A 25,021-nucleotide genomic window follows, 5' to 3' on the forward strand; every position below is an offset into this window, starting at 1 on the left:
AATTCATTTATTAAACTCATTATTAACCTATCACGGTGCATAGTGTTAATCACAATTTCAATTTTTTTTTTTAGCACTCCAAACTCATTTTCAATTATTTTTGTGTTTTTGTAAATATATATATAGGCCACGCAGCGCAAACCAGTATATAATTTTCAGATAGTGAAGGACTTCTAAAACCCGTTTTAGAAGAAGAACTAACGTAGGCCTCATGTTTATGATAATAATTGTATAGTAGCTTCCCCTGTTCACGAGAGGGCGCTTCTAAATCCACTTCCTTCATGACATCATTATGGCGTCTGATTAGTCAAGTTACAACCCGTAACCACCTACGGCACATGAAGACCGGCTTAGAAAAGAAGTTTTTGTTGGTTTTAAGAAAATGTCAGTTTCTACAGGAATGGTAGAAGAGAAGTTAGACCTTCTCAGCTTAACAGACGATGAAGAAAACGAAGATTCGGACTACGAACCTGGCTTACCCGAGTTGCAGGGTGTTCTGTCAAAGTGGACTAACTATTTACATGGTTGGCAAGACCGTTATATTGTGCTAAAAGAAGGAACTTTAAGTTATTATAAATCTGAAAATGATACTGCATTTGGTTGTAGAGGTGCTGTCAGTCTGTCAAAGGCTAATGTCACGGTAGGTTAATAAACTTCTTGATCACAAGACATGTTGTCATTTGTCGATTTGGTTTGTTTACATGACGAATACACAAAAGAACTGAACTTTATTTTCATTTGGAGGTCTTTGACCTGTTCGACACATCAGACGCAAATCACTCATTAATGCACATAGTGCACAGGCTGAAAAATATGTGCAAGGGTTATCCAGTTTTGAAGCAGTTAATCATAGACATACATGTATAGACTGTTATTTGTCCTTCTGACCCTGCTAAAAATTAAAAGGGGGTATAACATATTATATCAGTCACAATTTGTTATCACACTTACTCTGGATACATGTGTTTGCAGTTACATTTATTTCAGACAAATGTAAAAATTAAGCAAAGAGAAAGTTTACATTTGATTAAAACAAGATAATTTATATAAAAAAAGAGGCAAATTATTATTATATTAAAAATTAAATCATAAAAATGATAGTTGACTTTTCGGCTGCAATTAATTTTTGCTTTATACATGTATGTAAAGTTCAAGTTTTTGTTCCTATTTCATACTCTGTACCATTTTTCTGTTAATTGTTGCATTACAGATGTTCTTTTTAAGATGACAAGTAAGACCAAAAACATGAAAAAAGATCGGTCTCACTAATTAGCGACAACAAGAATTTTAGCGACAACAAGCGTCAACAAGCGACAAGAAGCGACAACAAGAATTATTTTAGCGACAACAAGCGACAATAAGCTATTTAGCGACAAGAAAACATAGGATTAATTATTGCAATAAATATTAAAAGAATATGCAAAAGAAAACGATTTTAGTGACAAGAAAGTTAATTTGATAGAAAAAATGAAATATTATTTACATATTTATTTTATCATCTATTATGTATAACAGCCAGTATAACGTTTAATTATTGTATTGTGAGATCACTTTTCCTTACACTCCATATATATCTCCATTCGTTTATTTATACTTTGACTTTGATGAAAACAGAAACATACCGTCGCTGTTATGCAAAAACCTCGTATCTAAGGTTTTCATAATTTTACACCAGGCAATAAAAACTGATTTTTTTTTATCGATTATTTAGAATTAAATATTTATGTTCCAATGTATGCAAAAATATCGTATCTTCTAACCAATCAATTACCAAGGCGAGCAAAAATTTCTGCACCTATATTGTATTTTCAAAGCTTTTCATTATTTCTAAGCTATACATAATATATATTAGACAAAAAATTGACAAAACTGTACCTGTTATAATCTCAGCTGCTAGTGACATCTTTTTTTTCTTTTGAGATATGATATTTTCGCACAACAAAATGTCTCACCAATCCGACTACACTTTTTCGTCACTTGTCAGAATTCGGGTTAATGATTGGTTAGAAGATCAGATATTTTCGCATTCAGTGGAACATACATATTTAATTCTTAATAATCGATAAAAAGATTTCCGCAAAAAATTGAGATACGAGGTTTTTGCATAACAGCGACGATACATTATCTTATACATATAGTCTTCATATTTCAAAAATAAAAAAAAGAAGCTCAATCTTTTTCTTCTACACAAATGTTTAATATCTTCATCTACCAATATACTAATATAAACTTCACAAACTTTTTCTTCCTCACAAATGTTTCATTTCTTCATCTATCTATATAATAAAACATTTTAATTAGACATCTGATCTCAAATTTAAAAAAAAAAACCATTACATACAAATTTCTTTATGTCTAATAAAAAAGAATGTTTTCTTGTCGCTAAATAGTCTTCTTGTCGCTTGTTGTCGCTAAAAATAATTCTTGTTGTCGCTTCTTGACGCTTGTTGTCGCTAATTAGTGAGACCCAAAAAAGATTATACATATGTTTATGCTATTATGTACTGAAATAAATAGGATACTGTGCATTGTTGTACATGTACATGTAGGTGCATTTACAACATCTAGGCAATACTGTTATTTTACAAACATTTTTAAGCTGGTTGCTATCAGTCTGAATTTTACTGTGCTTGTTCCAAAATGGCATTAAAAATTTAGAAGTGTTAGGGTACATGTAGGTAGTGTTAATGGAAACAAATGCATAATTATTATTTTTGCCTTATAACTAACAATTGATCATGATCAGCTATATTTTATAAATGATCAGTTGAATCTAAAAATTGTCTCACGCTAAACATGCTGAAATACCACATTTGATTAAAAAAAAAACGAATACTTTGGGCTAGACAAAATATATGATCAATCTTAATCAGCAAGAATATATTCTTAAAAAAATGAAATTTATTTCCTTGAAAGAATATTTTATTTTTAGTCCCTGAAGCTATTTTTTTTTTTTTAATTTTAGTTTGATTCTGTTGACCTGTAGAGATGATTTTATGAATGTGTTTCACATGCTTGGGTGGCTTGGTCATGTTGGTCTGTGGTTTAGTGTGAAGGCTGCTTTCAGTTGAAATATTGAAAATACTTTTAATATACTGCTGCATGACAGTGGTACATGTTTATTTATATAGAACATTTAATATACTTGACACATTCCCTATTTCCTTTATCAATTTTATGTATGTATTTTGTTATTTTTATGCCCCACCTACGATAGTAGAGGGGCATTATGTTTTCTGGTCTGTGTGTTCGTTTGTTTGTCTGTTAGTTCATTCTTTCATCTGTCCAGTTTCAGGTTAAAGTTTTTGGTCGAGGTAGTTTTTGATGAAGTTGTAGTCCAATCAACCTGAATTTCCTGAAACTTAGTATATATTTTCCTTTTGATATGATCTTTCTAGTTTTAATGTCAAATTAGAGTTCTGACCCCAATTTCACGGTCCACTGTACATAGAGAAAGATAGTGCAAGTGCGGCATCCCTGTACTGGGGACACATTCTTGTTTTTGTTTGAAATAATAATTGTTTTATTCCCAAATGCTTGCTATTTCTTACTGAGAACTGAATACATGTAATTGTTGTCATGCATGTTAATTTTGCAGATATTCGTTATAAATACATGTACTTGGACTTTGTCCTAATATGGTGCTTTTTCATTTTTTTTTGTAAAAAAAGATTTTTCACCTCAAGTACATGTATATGTAACTGACTCAATTATGTTACCTGTACAACAACCAAAAGACTGCAGATGGAAAGTCCTTTAAGGGAAGTCTTGCAACATTTATATGTAGTACATTGTATGTAACTCTCCTATGAATCAACACAGAGCTTCAATAATATGCATTACCCATACCATATTTATATGTTCATCTACACATATGTACATTGTACATCTACATTTTTGTACATGTATATATCTTTAATTTTATAAAGAAAAAAATAGATATATCAGATAAAATGTTTGTTCTTTCTAACACTGCCCATTACATGTATCATGTATGTACATGTAGTTGATAAGGTTTGGTAATCTCTGGTTCATGTGAAAAGCTGATCTCTCAACTCATTCAATATATACATTTGTACATGTACAAAATTTATATTGTACATGTACTTGTATATTTGCTGTTAGAGCTGTATACATTTTGTCACATTAATAATTCATGTGTGATTATAAATATTTAATGGACAGATAACAGATATATTGGTGTCATTTTATATCAGCATTGTCAATTACAAGAAAATGATCACAGTAAATCCATCACCATAAAAACATTAAATACATGTACATGTATTGTTATTGAAAAATGCAAACATGTTAAAAAATTTATAGAATGTCATACATGCATGTATACCATACATGTAGGTCATGTATGTAAATTAGGGTAAATGATTATTGTGAAACTTCATAGATACTAATGGTTTATTACATGATTAAAAATTGGAAATAATCATGATTAAAGAAATATATATAATGTACAATGTATAAAATTAGGAAAGTTTGATCATGTTACTTGTTGATAGGTTGAACCTTTTCTAATTGTTTGTATAATTTTCAATGTTATTGAATACCAAATTGTTCTGCAGATATTATGCTTATTAAGAGACATGAAGTTGCACCCATCTGTTTTGTCTGATCAACTGTTTGGTTTAAATAGGCTCTGCAAAAGTCAAGAAAGAAGCTTTACAACAGCATCATTTGAGCATGCTAATAAATTGTAAAACATGTATGAAATTACTCGAGCTCATTTAGCAAAACACCTATCGAATAAAACTATGAGCATGATAAATAGCACAGATATAAACTTAAACCCACTCAAAAATATAATATTTTGGTGTGCACTTCTTAATACTTTTTTGTAACAATTTAAAGGATTACAAGTTAGGTAACTTTCAATAACCATGATAACACAAATACTATACATGGATGTCTAAACAAGTAATTTTAATGTAGATAATTTAATTACATAACAAATTCAATTTTGTTTAGCTCCATCTTTCAGAACTACTTGTTTATTTTTATAGACTTGTATAATTAAGTTATATAAATTATAAAGATTTTTCTAAGGATTTTTTTCCTGATCAAAATGCACAGTTTGCATAAATTAACATCAATTAAAATGATATGCTTTGTGTCATGGTATGATAATTTGATAATAAAAAAATCTTACTGGAACCAACACTTGGAACACATTAATTTCTGTATAAGGTTAAAATACAAGTAATGTTCTGCCGCTGAGCCTAGCAATATATATACATGTATTCAAGGTTATTAATACACTGCCAAACAGTGCCCTTACAATTTGGGTTATTGCGCTAAAGTGCCCTTTCAGACAAGTAGCACCCTTCTGCCCTGAGATTCAAGCTGGAACAATATTATTGTTACCAGTTCAGTAAGTTTAACTTTAAAGACTTGATACACTACATGTATCTATGTACCTTTTGTATTTTAAATCAAATCCCACACAAATAAAATTAAAAGACAACATTATGATTTAAGTATTAGATTCACCTTGAGTGTGTTAGCCTGAAGGGGTGTTTCTTATTAACACCAATTGCAAGATATATTATTGTCAGTGCAGAATGATAGTTTTCAATAATTAAGAAGCAGGGGCTTATCCAGCAATTTTAAAAAGGGGGGAGGTCCTACCCCAGGACAAAGGGTGGGTTCCAATTACATGTCCCCATTCAAATGCTTTGATCGTCCAAAAAAAAGGGGAGTTCTAACCCCCGGAACCCCCCCCCCCCCCCCCCCCCTCTGGATCTGGGGCTGAGAAGGGGGGTCTTTCAGTGATTTTACCATATGACATTGAAAAGCATGATAAAAGGCAGGGTAACAAATTTATTTAACAACTTCTTGTTGTAAATTCAGTAAAGTTAAATTGAGATGCTGATCCTAATAGACCTATTATATAATCAAAATCTGAAAAGGTGCTAGTTTAAAGTCTATCAACATGTATGTAGGTTTTATAAAAGAAGTCTTAACATTTACTTTATTAATGGTGATTTATAAATAGATTATTTTGTTTTGTCACATGAAGATATACTTATAATATAAGTAAGTTTTAATAGGATACATTGTTCAATTTATTCTAATGTCATTGAACTTGAGGTTAACCTCTTATCATTACAGATGTTTTTGTGTAGGAGATTCTGAGTCACACTTGAGTTTGATAAGCAATTTTTTTTATCTCAATGAATTTGAATGTACATTGTAATTTACCTTATGTTTGATTCAATGATTGATGGAAAACTATGATAGTATCTGTTGGGTTTTCTTAAGTTACACATACAATGAACCTACACACATACTTTCTTCCTTTGATGATTTCATAAATTCTGTCAACAAATTGATTTACATGGGTTCTTAATTAATCATTGAAATTGTTATGTTGACAAGGGCCTTTTATTCCCCATATATAATAATTTTGGCAATATTGACAAGTCATATTTAACAACTTGCATTGTATTTCCCTATTTCAATCTGCTTTGATTAATATTTTTTAATCAGAGATTATGAAAATCCCAACTGGCAACTTACAACTTACAAGACTTTCAAGGTTTAAGTGTCCTTATGACGCTTGTAAAAAGTAAAATGTCAAACACCGAACATTGTAAAAGCTTGCTCAAACTATATTTAATCTGTATTATCAGCTACTATGTCAAACTGACTACACAGTATGACTTCAAGCTTCAAAACCTTTGAAACATCTTCTTTGTGAATGAAGATAACACTCACAGAGGAACAAACTTCAACAGATTATCATTTAATAATTGATGAAAAAGATGTTGTAAAATGTCAGCCACTCAACACAGACTAAACCTCACAGTATGAATCTTTGTACGTGATTGCTCCAAAAGTATTTATAATATGCTCAGGAGTAATATTTTAAGGAGAAAACTGAATAAGATATATACATGTAGATGCATATGATCTTATATGTCAGATTACATGCACTTGATAAGTTATTACATCTTGTACAAACAAAATAACATTTTAATCATTTAAAAATACATTTACATGCATAGAATGATGACCATGTACAATGTACTTGATATGAATTTGTTTATAAATAGGAGTGAAGAAGGCAGTTCAGAATAGATTTTATATTTTTTTTGTTATCTGAATTGAAAAAAATAGCAAGTCTGAACTTTTAACAAATGGTTTGGTATAATTTAAGGGACTTTAATTTGATATTACAGTTGTAGGTGGATTTATTAACATTACAAATTTCCTCAAAAGCGTTGTCTTGTGAATCATATTTTACAAAATAAGTTATGTTTTATTAGGCTTTTCATCCTACAATAGGTATTATATATTGTTTTAACCCACTCAAATTGTCTCAAGCAGTACATGTATAATGATGTCACAAAGTCATGGTTGGATGAAATTGTAAAATTTTAACAAAGTTATAATACATTGTAAACAAACAATTAAAACTAACATGTAGAAAATGTAAAAGAATGAACTTGTATTTTTGTTTTACTGTATGATTGACAAATTTTTTTTCAACAGTATTTTGTGGATGCATGACAAGTCTGTATTTTCAAACTAGTATTTTGGGGTATGCTTGACAGATCTGTTATTTGACCTAGAATTTTTGTGAATGATTGACAAATCTTTCTGATGACCTAGTATTTTTGTATATGATAGACAAATATTTCTTTTGACCTAGTAGTTTTGTGTATGATTGACAAATTTTACCTGGTATTTTTGTATATGTTTGACAAATCTTTCTTTTAACCTATTTATTATATAAAAGAGAAGATGTGGTATTATTGTATAGCAATATAATATTCCCCACAGAAAGTAACCAAAAGTTAGCGTGCAATAAATTCTAATATTGCACTAGTGCAAAATTCATGACGTCATCAACGACAAAATCTTAGTTTAAACAATTTTTTACTTTCAAATATTATATTGCTATAAATATATATACAATAAAAGGGTTATTGCATGAATTTTGGGGAAAATTGTCCCTCGTAGAATATATATTCTACTCGCAAGCTCAGGCAATATAAAGTTCTACTCGTGACAATATTCCCCAATATTCATGCAATAACCCTAGCCTATATTATTAATTGCTAATGAGGCAACTCTCACCATAGTATTCTTGTGTAGGATTGAAAAATCTTTTATCATACGACCGCAAAAATTTTTTGGAGTCGCATATGGCTATCACGTCGTCTGCGTCATCGTCGTCCGAAGACGCATTTAGTTTCCGGACAATAACTTAAGTTTTAGTAAATGGATCTCTATAAATTTTTGCTAGAAGGTTCAATACCACTAAAGGAAGGTAGGGATTGATTTTATTGGTTATGGTCCCAATAGTTAAGTTATTAGGGGCCAAAAATGAGCATTTTTGCAGTTTTCAAACAATAACTTGTGTTTAAGTGTATGAATCTCTCTGAAATTATTCAACAAGTTTCCATACCATAAAGAGATGGTTAGTATTGCCTCAGGGGATAAAGGCTCAAAACGTTTTGGAATTAGGGGCAAAAAAGGGGGGAAAACTAGGTTTTTCTGGTTTATGGACAATTTTAGACAATTTAAAAGCAGTTTAAGAAAGGTAATTCAATAACATTTAACATACAATGTTGGGTTAAGTTCAGATATACCTCCCTTACACTTCTTGTAAATTATGTAAAAGGATTGTCAGGTTTTGGACTAATTGCAAAAAAGGGGGTTGGTAGTAGTAGTTTTCATTTTTTTTCAAATTTTTGAAAAGTTGGAAGAAGAAACCTGTATTGTACAATATTGCGCAATAGATTTGTAAGATCTTGACATTTGTTTTGTGTCAGAAACTCATATTATGTTAAAATTGTGATCACAATCAAAATACAAAGCTGTAACACGCTTGAATGTTGTGTCCATACTTGCCCCAATTGTTCAGGGGTTGACGTCTGCTGTCTTATAAAGCTGCGCCCTGCAAAGCACCTGGTTTGTAATGTGCTCATAATTGAACAAATAACACATTATAACATACACCAGCACAAAATTCTACATTGATCTGTTTTTTTGTAATAAATGACTGTTAGCTCTCTTAAAAACATTTGTATATATAAGACATGTTAGAAGTAGATTCTGTATACAGAAATCACCTGTTATGAGATGTTTATTTAGTCAAATTCTCCTTACTTTTTCAGCCTCACCAGTTTGACGAGTGTAGATTCGATGTTAGTGTAAATGATTGTATGTGGTACCTCCGAGCTGCCAGTGAAGATGACCGTAATCGATGGATCAGCGCTATTGAATTACATAGGGTATTTTGTAGTACTGAGGTATTATAATGGGGACTCCACTGTAAAAGGAAAACTTAACATATAGATGTGCAACTAATGTGCTTTGATTGTATAAAAATCACTTGTTTGTTTCCTGCAAGCAATCTTTTTTTAAAAGAAGTAAATAGTCTTTTCTGTGTTTACAGGAACATTTCTGACATTTTTACTCATTGAATAAAAGAGTATTCCGGAAAATAAGATCCTGTAAGAACATTACTGTTGATTTTTTATGTCCCACTTAGGGGCATTAAATTTTATAGTTTATCCGTTCGTCTGTTTGTTTGTCTGTCTGTCCCACTTCAAATTTAAGTTTTTGGTCAAAGTCGTTTTTGCAAAACATGATAAAGTTTGAAGTCCAATCAACTTGAAACATCTGTTGCTCATGCTATGATCTGTCTATTAATTTTTAATGCCAACTTAAAGTTTTGACCCCAATTTCAACTGATTGAGATATATATTATTGAAGGTTAAAATGGAAATTTAATGAGATAAAGGGATAATAAATAATTAATTATTTATGAAATTTGTTCCCTGTGGACAATACATAATCAAATCTCTAAAGGAATCTTCAAATTGTATGCTTGTTAACTTAAGTTTCGAATCAATTCTCATTTAAGTATCATGTTAATTGATCTTTCAATTTGACGAAACAACAAAACTGATGCTTTGTGTACAGAATATTTAAAAGTTTGTAAAAAAAGTATTTAACTGGACTCATTCCAAATATATTTTATTGATTATTATATTAAAATCTTATTTAAGACTTTTCAAAACATAAGGAAGTATAAATGAACCATTATCTTTACTAAGGAAATGATTTTAAGTTCATTATGGACTTTTAAGTTATTTTTAAATATGAGGCAATATTGAATTTCATTTAAAAGTGGAATCTGTTACCATAAGGTCGATTTTAATCCTCAAGATTTCTGCCTGAAGCTTCATATACATATTAGTAAAAAAGAAATATTTGATTTTTCTACTTCTTTGTATAATTGAAGATTAGGACATTTGGACAATTAACTGGTTGTTTAGTTATGAGAAAAACCTCTAGTTTGGACATAACAGGCTAAACCCTGTAGTAAAACATACCAATAAAAACTAAATTGTAAGAGGCTTTAATTTCACAATCCAATGCTTTTTTAAATTGACAACCATTTCCCTACCTTTTACTGTCTTTGTTCCTAATACAACAGTACTTATTTATATTCGTATTTGTTTGTTTTTTTGTACAATTTGTCAATCAATTGATCAGATATTGAAAGGATAACAGGAATCACAAAAACAACTGACATTAAGCAATATGTTTTCCAAACTGTGCATGAATCTTTCTTAGTATAGACTTGGTTTAAAGTTGTTTAGATGAAGCTGTGTTCACCTCAATTTAATAACAGCACAACATAAGAAAAAACCTGTAAAAATCAGTACGAAATGACTTGACTTATAAATCAGATCAACACGAAGCACAACAAAACAAAAATTACTCGAAGTACTGCTATAGAAATACTTATGATTTCAAATGATAAACAATTTATGCTTTCCCAGCTAGCAAGAATATCAATGCCTGACTTAATTATTTACCAGTTATACGTTTATTACTTTCATTGAAACAATATCAACTCTACAGTCAGGGCATATCAAATATGTCAAATGAGTTGAAATAAATTGTTAACCTCTGAAAAACATTTAAATGTACCTCCTGTATATTTAATTCTCAATAAACAAACACATACACCATCATTTACCATTTTGTGGCTTTTTATTATGTTTTTCATCTCATGTCATTTAAATTTCTCGAAATGTTGTGAGAGATCATTTTTCAGTAAATTTTGTCTTTTTTCCCAGCAAGCTGAATCTGGTTATGGTAGTGAAAACAATCTACGAAGACATGGTTCCCTGCTGTCTTTACAATCTGGTACCAGTTTATCTACTTTATCAGCATCATCTTTTAAGGTATGTTTTCAAAATTAAAACATTCTTGGTGTAAATTGAACAAAAAGTGGTTTAAACATTACCAAGACAGCAACCCATGCCATCATTCCAATAAAGCAAAATGATTTTTTTTACTAGAATATCAATGATCCAAACAAATAGTAAAGATAAAACAACATCATCTTTAAAAAATTTGTAAGGGTTCCGCGGAACCCAGTGTCTCGCCTACTTTTGCTGTAAATCACAGGCTAAACAAAAATGAGGAAAAAAATCAATAAAAATATTCCTCTTGATACTATCTTATGATTGTAAGAAGCTTCTGTCCAAGTTTGGTAAAAATCTAGAATAATTAATGAATCTAATAAATGTTTTGAAAACTTTAACTGCAGACTGTATGTAATGTTCACTGGAAGAAAATCTAAGTCCATTTAAAAGTAAAATACAGAAAAAATGGAGTTGTCTTTTTACAAAATTTACTTCTGGATACTATCTAATGATCATAAATAAGCTTTTGTCCAAGTTTAGTACAAACCCAGGATAGTTTAAGAAAGTTAGTAAAATTTTAAAAACTTTTACCACAGAGTGAATGTTATGTTTCCCGCAGAAAAACTAAGTCCATTTAAAAGTAAAATACAGAAAAAATGGATTTATTTGTTTACAAAATTTACTTCTGGATACTATCTTATGATCATAAACAAGTTTCTGTCCAAGTTTGGAACAAACCAAGGATAGTTTAAGAAAGTTATTAAAATTCTAAAAACTTTAACCTCAGAGTGAATGTAATGTTTCCCCGCAGAAAAAACTAAGTCCATTTATAAGTAAAATACAGAAAAAATAGAATTTTATTTTTACAAAATTTACTTCTGGATACTATCTTATGATCATATACAGGCTTCTGACCAAGTTTGGTAGAAATCCAGTATAGTTTAAGAAAGTTATTAAAATTTCAAAAACTTTAACCACAGAGTGAATATTTGTGGACGCGGCCGACGACGACGCCGACGGAAAGTAGGATCGCTTAGTCTCGCTTTTTCGACTAAAGTCGAAGGCTCGACAAAAATGAAAATATGTCCTGGAAGAGACACAAATGTTTTTGTTAATTCCTTATCAGCTTATTAGCTAACACAAAAATCTGGTTCAAGCTGTCAGTATATGAAAGAAGGTATATATGAATACAGGGACGTCTGGAGTTAAAAATACACACTTCATCAACAGTATATACTGAATTCTAGATACCTTGAGACTATAAAACTATGTATGAATTTTACAGTTACTTTGTATGCGATAAACATATTCCCATTATGAATTTTGTTGAGAAACTTCCACATGATGCTAAACGAAGTTGTTCAAAAAATTGCTATCTATGGCAATTCAAATGTTCTTGTATTAAATTAGGTTTAATAGGAATAAGAAACCGTCTACAGTCATGAAAGGGAAACCTGTCTAAAAGAGGTTGGGGAAACATAGAAAACATTAAAATATAATTACTGGTAGTGTAATAAAAAAAAGAAAATTCACTGAAGGTTTTTATATTGTTAATTATAAAGGTTTTCAAGGGAGATAATTCTATTTATTTCACAATCACTTGAAGTGCAGAAAAATATCCACAGCATGAAAAGTTTGTTCAGGATAACAACAAAATTAATGAAGTCGCACTTACATGACTTATTGTTTGAAAATCTAATGTTAACTGAAGCCAAATGATAAAACATACAAATCCTAAAAATAATAAACTGCATAAATATCCACTTTTACTGTACACATCTTGTAATGATTTGTTTTGAGAATCTTTATACTTTATTTTGCAGCGAGGAAGAGGTTTAAAAGAAAAATTGGCTGAAATGGAAACGTTCCGTGATATACTTTGTCGACAGATAGATACGTTACAGAGTTACTTTGATACTTGTGCATCTGCAGTGACACATAATGTTGTACATGACTGTAAATATCTTTGGAATTACATGTGTTACAAATGGCAATGCTCCATATGTGTTTTTGATTCAAGCAAATTCAATTCAATGCAAATGGTTAAATATGATTCCAGGCATTTAGATGGGATAACTTCAAAGGATGTAGGAAATGTGGATTAATTTTACACATAGATCAGAAGTGTTGCTATAAATTTTACTCAAATATCCATATATAAATTCACATAAACAGAAATTTATTTATAATTTTAGCCAATTTTATATGACTGTCGTTATAGTAGAAATATAACTTAAAAGGGTGGTATTAGTTATAAGAAAATAATCGAGTGTGGAAAATATTTAAAAAAATGATATTCAGAAGACTCCACCTAATTGGATTTCGGCCAAATGAATATATCATCTATTGTAATATTATTTTAAAACACCAAACCATTCCCTATATGTTAAATGTTTATTTTATCATGTAAGGCCACAGTTTTTTAATTTGTTGGTTTACAGCTTTTTTCCATGAAAAAGTCGGGTCGGTCGGTCGGGAAAAAAAAAAAAAAAATCTTTCAAGACTGAAAAAAATGCAAAATGAAATATATATTTCACCTTTCTAATAATATGTTTGTTATACTATTTTGTCATCATTTCTTAAATTTTAGTTCGATGAAATATTATTGGTCAGCTGTCATAAACATCGCATGACATTGTCTAATAATTTCCCGTAAAAAAAAGGGGGTGCACGGACAAAGACGAAATTAAATCGTCATTTCACAAACAAGAAAAACAGATTCGCGTAGCTCTTAATCAATTTCAGAAAACTTGGTTAAAAATGATCTTCAAGCACGAAAACTGATAAAGGAAAAATGTAAAAACGTCGTACGAAAATATGTTCCAACACACGTGTCAAAAACGTAATAGACTCGTCCACTGGAAAAACGAGAATATCGGATTAATCTGTTGTCATGCATTTCCGTGTTTTATCCACATGGACGATATTTTTTTTAATTTTCTATGAAACAACAAAATTTCAAATAATTGGTTACTATTCAGTATTTTAACTTGAACTTCCACCTGTCCACATTTGGACTAGTCTATTTCCATAGGATTATGCATCTTGCATAATTATGACAAATGAGGGAAACAAAGTTATTGTGTAATTGGTTTTAAACACAGGTTTCGTTCCGCAAAATTATTTGCTCAAACGACATTTCAAGGTCAGTTTTAATTGATTTGAGAAACGTAAACTGGAAGTTTTATTTTTTCACAACAGAAAGTGTTATCAATTCTGTTAGTGATTAATGCATTTCATTCATAAAAAAAGATCATTTTAATTATTTTTCAGTGTTAATGTATTTGTTAGGGTCGGCGGGAATAAAAAAAAGACCGAAAAGTCAATTTTATTTTTATTGTGAAAATCGTCAAAATCGGGTCGGCGGATCCGTAAACCAACAAATTAAAAAATCCTTTGTTTTGTTCAAAACCATGCCCAATCTGATAGTTGCAATGAACATAATCATTATATAATGTGTTTGAATGAGAAAGAAAAACAAAACGAATTAATTAAATACTGTTAGAATGTAAGATTTAAAATGTTTCAATACATTTATAGTATCAGAAGAAGACATTGGTGACCCAGATGACATCAGTGACACTTCCTCTGAACATCCACCTAGCCATCATCATCCACATCATTTTAACGGACCAACAGGCACAGATTTAGGTAACATTGCTAACAAAAAAGTATTGCCTTTATTTTAATAGACATGGGTATAGGTTAGTTAAGGTTCAGATCCACTAGATTATTATCAACATTGCTTCAATGGACCAACATTGTACAGCTGCAGAATTATGCAAGACCTTGGTCTAACTAGTAAGCATCCACAACCCCTTAAAGTACCAATTTGGCAGATGTCGGCAAGATTTGTTCAGCTAATTAACAATCCATGATATGCATTTCTCTTTGAAAACTTAATAAAAATACAAAAAAAAGGAAACTTATTGGTATACTGAAATTAAACAGCAAGGCACAACTCACAAATGAAATATAAACGGCATTTAGAGGTCAATGTATGATCTTGAATCATTTTGAAGAAAAAGAATACTGTGGATTCATTATTATTTGTTGGATATCAATTTTTTCGTGGTTACAGATGAAACACAAATTCAAATGTTCAACGAATCACACATTTTCTAAAGGCTTTCTATTCATAGATTTTCTAAGCCACGAAATCAAATACCCACAAAAATGCAAGTTTTCCTTTATCCACGAAAATTGATACCCACGAAAATAAATGAATCCACAATAGTTTCATTTAAAATTACCACTGCTCAAATTATAGCAAAATAAATTGTTTGTATTAATTTGATTTCAGCTTCCATATTACAGCAGCATGGAGGCCATTCTGTGGATTTTAAAGGAGAAGCCTTCACATTTAAAGCCACGACGGCTGGAATCATCGCTACTTTATCTCACTGTATTGATCTCATGGGACAGAGAGAGGAAGCGTGGAAGAAAAAACTTGACAAGGCAAGGCATCAAAATTAATATATTCTCCAACCTCAGATGAAAATGTGGTCAGTCAGACCCTGTAGATTGTCATCTTTTACTTTGACAGGTTCCCAGCTTATCACAACAATGAAACTGGTTAAGTCTTGTCACAGTAATCAGAAGAAATTGCAAGGTTGACTAGATCTATTGTTTATTAGAATTTGTTTGTCAGCCAAAATTTGGTGGATAACCATGGTCATTTAGTTGTCCAGTATGAAAAACCCTAATGACTAGGAACAGATATATAAAAGAAGTAAAAATGAACCAAACAAACTCAACATAGTATTATTTTAGGACTTGTTACTTTCTGTTAAGATCTCTCATCGGTAACATAGTTTTTCTGTTTGTTAAATATTAATTTCTTAATCTTCATCGTGAAATCACTTGAAGACCCTGTTTCTAATAAATGGTATTTGATTACATTAGTTTGTGAATTATTTATTTATAGGCAAACTGCTATTAAAAACAACAGGTTATGAGACTTTTTACTTAACATTCAAAACTGCCAAAATTTACAGTGTATTTTAAAGCAGAACATAGCAAATAACTTAATGCAAAAGTGACTTTTACTTGTGCTTCAAGTATTGTAAAATATAGATTTATAAGTAGTGGTAAATATTACAGGAAAATGAAGTACAGAAGAAAAATGAATAAACAAATTTTAAAACATAATTGATTATAAAATAATTAGTATTTTGTTTTATATTACAGGAAAATGAAAGACGGAAGAAAACTGAAGAAAAATTTAAGGAACTCTCAGCAGAGCAAATGAAACAGCCACCAAGACTTGTAATAGGGGGACCAGATTTTGAAGTACGCATTAATTTTTACAAAACAAAGAGAGATAATCCATGATATTTTCTATTTACTCAGATACTCTGAAAATAGTCTTTCAATAATGCTTAATACACCCTTCAAACTATATACATATCAGCTGTTTATCTGGACAATCTTCTTTGATGTTTTGTTCAATATCCTTTAAACTTTGTAAGAAAAAAGATCAGGATATAAAACCACTATCACATTGGTTAATATCTATTCACAGGAATAATGCCCCTTTGAAAATATTTTTTTCACTTTAGTCATAAAATAAGTCCTTGTACATAGTTTATTGTAGTTTCCAAATAGACACTGCAATTTTGGATTGCAACCCTTCTTATATGGTTTTATTGTCTATATTTCAACTGAGTATACTTGATATAATATGTTATTTGATAGTATTTTAATACAATATAAATAAATGCATTTGAGAAGTACATTCTTGTCTACAGGAATTTTAACCTGAATTGTGGATATAAGTTTAGCGTATTTGTCAACTCTATATAGGTACGATAAATATATTGTCACTAATTACAGGAAGGACCACACTGTCAGATAAAAGAAGATGAATTTTATGATGCTGTTGATGCTAGTCTTGATAAACTAGAACAGAAAGATGATGAGAAGGTACACTAGTTGTTCTGTCTAAAGAATACAAACTTGTATTATATTTAAATATCAGCTGTAACAATAAGTCATTTTATTCACAGTTATTAAAGTGTTGTTTAAGCATCTGTAATTAGAGCTTTGAGAAAAGATTCTGTATACCTTGTATATTTTATTGGCAGGCAGAGAAAAAAAAATCAAATAGAATTAAATATTCTAAAATTTTATCTGAAAAAATCAATCTATGACATTGATGATAATAATTAGTAATAAAAGCTAAATATGGTTAAGAAACTATTACTATGAAAAAATAATTAGCTGGGAAATTCATTGAATTTCTTTTTAATTTACCCACAAAAAACAAAAAAATATTACTATTTCATACTTATGCCTAACAAGTTTAGGATTGCACTTGATTCCTCTTGTCATCTTATTTTAGACATTGTTGATATTTTGAAGGTACAGATAGGACTGGTCAGTCAACCAAAGATATTGTTAGCTCCAAGTCACAGACTGTATGATGAGGTATGTACCAATATTAATACAGGAAATCAAAGGCAAAAGTTTATTAGATTTCTTGTTCTGAGTTTAATGTTATAAAATTCATCTGCTCTACCAAAGGATGCACACAGGCGTTCAACAAACAGAGTTTATTTTTTTTAATTAAAATATTTTTCAGTTGTTAATGAATTTTTTATTTTTTTTAATGTACCTATGTTTCAAGTGTGGAAATAGACACAGGGCCTGAGTAAAGTTTTTTAAAGTTAAATTTTATATTTTTGAAATAACATTCGCGAATATTACAAAAGTATTTTATTAAGAAACCTGAGTGTATCATTTAAGCTTGATGTTAGAAATTAAGGACATATTAATTATTACATGTTATTTATTCAGCTGTTTCAGTAAATCTTTCAAAAACATTTCAATAAGTTCCGACTTTTATATATTTCTTGTGTCTGGTATTTTTCAGATTAATAAGATAACAAATGAACATATAGCTAGAATGTCTGATCAATCATCAGACGGAGACAGTCTATGGAGATGTATAGCAGAGGACGGAGAACTCAAAGTATATACCAGAGAAATAGAAATAGATGGTGTAGTGTGCGATCCACTGAAGGCTTGTCATACTGTCAAGGTATGTAGTCTGAGGACTAATAGTATATACCATAGAAATAGATGGTGTAGTGTGTGATCCACTGAAGGCTTGTCATACTGTCAAGGTATGTAATCTGAGGACTGATAGTATATACTATAGAAATAGATGGTGTAGTGTGTGATCCACTAAAGGCTTGTCATACTGTCAAGGTATGTAGTCTGAGGACTAATAGTATATACTATAGAAATAGATGGTGTAGTGTGTGATCCACTGAAGGCTTGTCATACTGTCAAGGTATGTAGTCTGAGGACTGATAGTATATACTATAGAAATAGATGGTGTAGTGTGCGATCCACTGAAGGCTTGTCATACTGTCAAGGTATGTAGTCTGAGGACTAATAGTATATACTAAAGAAATAGATGGTATAGTGTGTGATCCACTGAAGGCTTGTCATACTGTCAAGGTATGTAGTCTGAGGACTGATAGTATATACTATAGAAATAGATGGTGTAGTGTGTGATCCACTGAAGGCTTGTCATACTGTCAAGGTATGTAGTCTGAGAACTGATAGTATATACTAAAGAAATAGATGGTATAGTGTGTGATCCACTGAAGGCTTGTCATACTGTCAAGGTATGTAGTCTGAGGACTGATAGTACATACCAGAGAAATAGATGATGTAGTGTGCGATCCACTGAAGGCTTGTCATACTGTCAAGGTATGTAGTCTGAGGACTGATAGTATATACTATAGAAATAGATGGTGTAGTGTGTGATCCACTGAAGGCTTGTCATACTGTCAAGGTATGTAGTCTGAGGACTGATAGTATATACTATAGAAATAGATGGTGTAGTGTGTGATCCACTGAAGGCTTGTCATACTGTCAAGGTATGTAGTCTGAGGACTGATAGTATATACTATAGAAATAGATGGTGTAGTGTGTGATCCACTGAAGGCTTGTCATACTGTCAAGGTATGTAGTCTGAGGACTGATAGTATATACTATAGAAATAGATGGTGTAGTGTGTAATCCACTGAAGGCTTGTCATACTGTCAAGGTATGTAGTCTGAGGACTGATAGTATATACCATAGAAATAGATGGTGTAGTGTGTGATCCACTGAAGGCTTGTCATACTGTCAAGGTATGTAGTCTGAGGACTGATAGTATATACTATAGAAATAGATGGTGTAGTGTGTGATCCACTGAAGGCTTGTCATACTGTCAAGGTATGTAGTCTGAGGACTGATAGTATATACCATAGAAATAGATGGTGTAGTGTGCGATCCACTGAAGGCTTGTCATACTGTCAAGGTATGTTGGTAAAAAAGAAATGATACACTCATTAAATTAATCTGTAAATAAAATAGCCTATGCTGTAAAAGGGGAATTTATCATAAGAATGTTGAGTGTAATGTCGATGGAAGTCCCATGTTTAAGTATATAGCTGTTTAATTAATACCTGTGAAGACAAAAGTTCTACTTTTTATATGACCGCAAAAATTGAAAATGTTTTGGTTGTATATTGGTATGACGTTGGCGTCCCTGTCATCTGAAGACATTTGGTTTTCGTACTATAACTTAGGTAAAAGTAAATAGAAATCTATGAAATTTAAACACAAGGTTTATGACCATAAAAGGAAGGTTGGGATTGACACTAAGTCTCCAGACATTAAATTTAGTTTAAGTGAATTGATCTCTATGAAATTTAATCCAAAGGTTTGAAACCACAAAAGAAAGGTTGAGATTATTTTTGGGAGTTTTGGTCCCAACAGTTTAGGAATTAGGGGCCAAAAAGGGTCCAAATAAACATTTTTCTTTGTTTTCGCACAATAACTTTAGTATAAGTGAACAGAAATCTATGAAATTTTAACATAAGGTTTATGACCATAAAAGTTAATGTTAATCCTGATTTTTCATTTCAGGGATTTACTGGTCATGAAGTCTGTCACCATTTCTGGGACATTGATGTCAAGATGCACTGGGATTGTAAGTTTATATTACAAAGAATTAGCTACAGAAAAGAAAATAATATATTATATTCAAATATTCACTTATTTATCAGTTGTCCACATACTTGACAATTATAGGGAATATTTTGAAAAATATGTAAATTTACACATCATAGTGTCAAAATGTTTGAATTCTTTTTATGAAAACTTTTGGTATTATCTATAAAGCATACCTGATGAAAGTTTTTCTGGAAACATGTCCTGCACACACAAATTCTAATGTATGTTTCTTCACAATCGTTCAAACAGGTTTAAACACTAGACAGAATTAGAATAAGACATCAACTGGGAATGTAAGCTATATACTAGTAAAGATTCTTGAAGTATTTTAGCCAATAAATTAAATAAAACAAATCTTGAATTGAAAGACTTAAGCATTATTAGTAAAATAATTACTTATGGTATGAATGTAGGGAGACATGGAGTTAACTTTTTGACCATTTTACATTTACAGTGACCTTAGACTCAACTGTAGCAGTAGAATGGCCTTCAGAAGATACAGTTATTTTACACAATGTTATTAAACGGGTGTGGCCAGCCTCACAAAGAGATGCATTATTCTGGTCTCATAAACGACACCTACCTGGACAAACAGATGAAACACCAGATAGATGGATAGTTGTTAATTACAGTACAAAACATCCTAAAATATCTGTAAGTCTAACACATACTACAGTCTAGAATAATATTCAGTACAGTACATTCTGAAATGTCTTTCAGTCAACATACAGTTCAACCCATTCTAATTTACCTGTCATATCATATACAGTTCAACACATACAGTGTTATCGCAAAATCAGTCGGGCCAGAGAATTATTTCAAGATACACATGGTTCAACTCTTAACGAAAACTGACTGTTTGATAGACCAAGGGACACAACTCTTGCTTAGCTTGGTAAAGCTAAAATAAATTGGGATGAATATGGGAAGGGGATCCATATTCTGGTATCATAAAATTATTTTTACTTATTTAATTTTCAGTTACAATTTTTTCCTTTGGCTTTTATTCAAGAGAGTAATTTCCATCTTAGAGTTATTTAGGTCGTTGAAAGTTGACAAAATTGTTTATACTCGGATCAAAGAGATTTTAGAAAATTTAGATTTCTCTTCATTTTGTTTACACATACTAAAACACCTGTAAGAACCATATACTGTAAAACACATACTAAAACACCAATAATTGATCTTTAGACAAAACAATATGTAATTGTCATTTTTAGTCTCTCAGTACACGTTAATTAGGTATTAATTAGGTACTGTTCAGACTTGTGGTCGATTAAGATCAGTTTAATCTTTTTTCAGACTGTTCAGGGGATATTATTTCCTGTGCAAAACTATAAATTAATTAACAGTTTGTATATTGAAACAGTGCTTAATTGACTGCAAGTAAAATATCTGAATCTGTGAAAGACCATATTCAACATGTAAAATATGTAGCAAAAAAAGATGTAAACAAGGCTTCAAAGGACATACTGGTTTCAAATTTTAAATTCTCAAACATTTTAAAGAACAGTGTTTGTTGTACACTCTAAATGTCACCATTTGCTTCCTATTAGAATATTTCACTATAGCCTTGCTGTGATGATGTGAACCAAAGAAAATATCATTTAACTTTTGTTTATATATATAGATATGTATATGATTTCTTCATTTTCATTTCTATTTTTAGGATGGAAAATATGTGCGAGTTACAATGAATGTTGGAATGATTTGTCAAACCATTATAGAGCCACCATCAGAAGGGGAGATAACCAGAGATAATATTACATGTAAAATAAGTTATACAGCTGATGGTTAGTATAATTGTAATGTTTCAGCAACATGCGCCTTAAAATTTTATTCAGTTCTTTTAGTTATTATACAACCATTTCTGCGGTCCTATATTGGTATCATGTCGTCTGAGGACACTAAGTCTCCAGACATTAAATTTAGTTTAAGTGAATTGATCTCTATGAAATTTAATCCAAAGGTTTGAAACCACAAAAGAAAGGTTGAGATTATTTTTGGGGGTTATGGCCCCATCAGTTTAGGAATTAAGGGTCTAAAAAAGGGTCCAAATAAGCATTTTTCTAGTTTGCAGAACATAACTTGTGTGTAAGTGTATGGATCTACATTAAGGTCCAAAGGATCCAAATTAAACTTAGTTTGATTTAAAAAAAATAAAAAAATTATGAAGTTCTTTGATATGCTGAATCTAAACATGTATTTAGATTTTTATGCCCTACCTATGATAGTAGAGGGGCATTATGTTTTCTGGTCTGTGCCTCCGTTCCTTCGTATGTCTGTGCGTCCATTCGTCCCGCTTCAGGTTAGAATTTTTGGTCAAGGTAGTTTTTGATGAAGTTGAAGTCCAATCAATTTGAAACTTAGTACACATGTTCCCCATGATATGATCTTTCTAATTTTAATGCCAAATTATAGTTTTGACCCCAATTACATGGTCCACTGAACATAGAAAATGATAGTGGGAAGTGTAGGTTAAAGTTATTGGTCAAGGTAGTTTTTGATGAAGTTAAAGTTACATCAACTTGAAACTTAGTACACATGTTCCCTATGACATGATTTTTCTAATTTTAATTCCATATTAAAGTTCTGACCCCAATTTTCACAGTCCACTGAACACAGAAAATGATAGTGCGAGTGGGGCATCCGTGTACTATGGACACATTCTTGTTTATTATGATTTTTAGATTTTCAAGTTGGTCCAAATCGGGGTCCAAAATTAAACTTTGTTTGATTTCAATAAAATTTTAATTTATGGGGTTCTTTGGTATGCTGAATGTAATCATGTGTTAAGTTTTTTGAATTTGGACCCTATTTTCAAATTGGTCCACATTTAGGTCAAAAGGGTCAAAAATTTAACTTTGTTTGATTTCAACAAAAAATGTATGTATGGGGTTCTTTAATATGCTAAATTTAACTAGTTTAACACAAGATCCCAAATTGATAGATCATTAATGATATTTCAAATGAGATGGTGTTTCTCAGCTACAATTGGGGGATAAATTTTAAAGTACCTTTAGTCTTACAATCAAAGACATTTTTTTTATTGTGAAGTAAAAAATGATATAACTATTATGATTTTATTTTGTAAGACATTTAAAAGAACCTTTTATTTTAGAATGAAAGACATTTCTTTGTTGTGTAGTTGAAACACTTTAAATTATGTGGATTATCATGATGTTGTTTTGTTTTACAGTAAATCCAGGTGGCTGGGTACCGTCTTCTGTATTAAGAGCAGTATACAAGAGAGAATATCCAAGATTTCTTAAGACATTCACAGAATATGTAAAGAAAGCAACAGCTAATAAGCCTATCATGTTCTAATTCCACTACACCTTCATGTTTGGTGCCTTTTTAGAGAATATATTTTTATGGACAATGTCTAAATTTTATCAATGAAACAAATTGTTAATCTTAAAATGGAGTTATCATCATTAATTAACTTTATGTATTATTTTCCCTGTTAGAAATCCTTAAATTTTAGATACATAGTAGTGTATTTTTGCTTTAACATGATTCCTTCTGTTCCGGTTAAAAGTTTTAGTTGTTGAATATATCATTTGATATTGACATGATTTCTTGTTCATTTCCAAACTTTACATTTTTGAGTTTGGATAGATTGTTGAAATGTATGGTATGTTGGTGCAATTTTTTATACAGTGTCGGTATATATGTTGATAATCAAGCTATTTACTTAAATCATAGTAAAACAATCATTGTAACTTAAGACATAATTTGTAACTCCTGGTTTTACAGTAGAGAAATATGTTGTGTTAAAAAGTCTGATTACATGTTATGGAAGGTGGCAGATTCCTAATTTTATGAATTTTAGATTTTAAATTCAGTTTACTTTAGAAATTCATACAACAGTAACTAATAAATTGTTTATATTTCAAGGTAAATATTGAATTGTGTTGAATTTTTTCAGCCATATATTCTACTTTTAGGGTTTATTATTAAATATTTAAGGAATATGAAGACTGATAACTACAAAAAATTAAAAGAAAAAAAATTGTAATAATATTCGACAGCTAAATTATTTTATCCTGATTTAGAGTAATTTCTCGCAATTTGATTGGCTGATATTGTCCTAATAAATTTCAGTACAATTTTTTATCACGTCAATTGGAATTATCTCCCTTATTTATTACGTCAATTGGAATTATCTCCCTTATACCATTGACCTAATGAAAATAATAAAAAAAAATAGTTGCTTTATAGTCTTAATATTTAAAAATTTTCACAGTTTCAGATTAAATATCTATAATATATTTGGTTGATATTGTCCTAAAATTGAATTTGAATATAATAATATGTAATATAACAAAATCAGGATAAATTCGTTACACAGTGTTCAATTGTCCTAATACGGAATTTATCGGGTCAATAAAATTCATATCGGGTTTGGCTTCGCCTCACCCAATATGAATTTTATTGACCCGATAAATTCTCGTATTAGGACACAGTGTTCAATTGTCCTAATACGGAATTTATCGGGTCAATAAAATTCATATCGGGTTTGGCTTCGCCTCACCCAATATGAATTTTATTGACCCAATAAATTCTCGTATTAGGACAATTGAACACTGTGTAACTAATATTATCAAATGCACACATGGCTTTAATATTTTTACTGTGATTTTAAGTTATAAAAGCAGAGCACACATTTTGTCTGAATGAACATGTGTATCCAGTCACATGTCATACATGTAGATCTGGATCCCTGTTGTACTTCTAGGTCAGGATACATGTTAATCTGGATAAATGTTATTCATATGGAAACAGTGATTGTGCAATAAAAATGCTAGTACTAT

The 25,021-nt window shown here is 30.6% G+C and overlaps 1 protein-coding gene across 3 annotated transcripts; it reads left to right on the forward strand.

Moving 5' to 3' along the window:
- Window positions 1-257: 257 nt before the first annotated feature.
- LOC134714846 (ceramide transfer protein-like) lies at window positions 258-24,247 on the forward strand. Of its 3 annotated transcripts, none has more exons than XM_063576481.1 (14): window positions 258-640; window positions 9,141-9,275; window positions 11,118-11,225; window positions 13,013-13,145; window positions 14,730-14,840; window positions 15,493-15,647; window positions 16,380-16,481; window positions 17,025-17,114; window positions 17,553-17,618; window positions 18,064-18,231; window positions 20,118-20,181; window positions 20,659-20,858; window positions 21,874-21,997; window positions 23,404-24,247. In XM_063576481.1, the coding sequence occupies exons 1-14, from the start codon at window positions 383-385 to the stop codon at window positions 23,529-23,531; spliced, it is 1,842 nt and encodes a 613-aa protein (XP_063432551.1). In that variant the 5' UTR covers window positions 258-382; the 3' UTR covers window positions 23,532-24,247. The 3 variants fall into 3 exon arrangements, with proteins under 3 accessions (XP_063432551.1, XP_063432552.1, XP_063432553.1); XM_063576482.1 differs by having other exon boundaries at window positions 17,559-17,618; XM_063576483.1 differs by having other exon boundaries at window positions 9,141-9,257.
- The last annotated feature ends 774 nt before the right edge of the window (window positions 24,248-25,021 follow it).

Source organism: Mytilus trossulus, chromosome 4, assembly GCF_036588685.1.
Source record: "Mytilus trossulus isolate FHL-02 chromosome 4, PNRI_Mtr1.1.1.hap1, whole genome shotgun sequence".
Taxonomy (NCBI): domain Eukaryota; kingdom Metazoa; phylum Mollusca; class Bivalvia; order Mytilida; family Mytilidae; genus Mytilus; species Mytilus trossulus.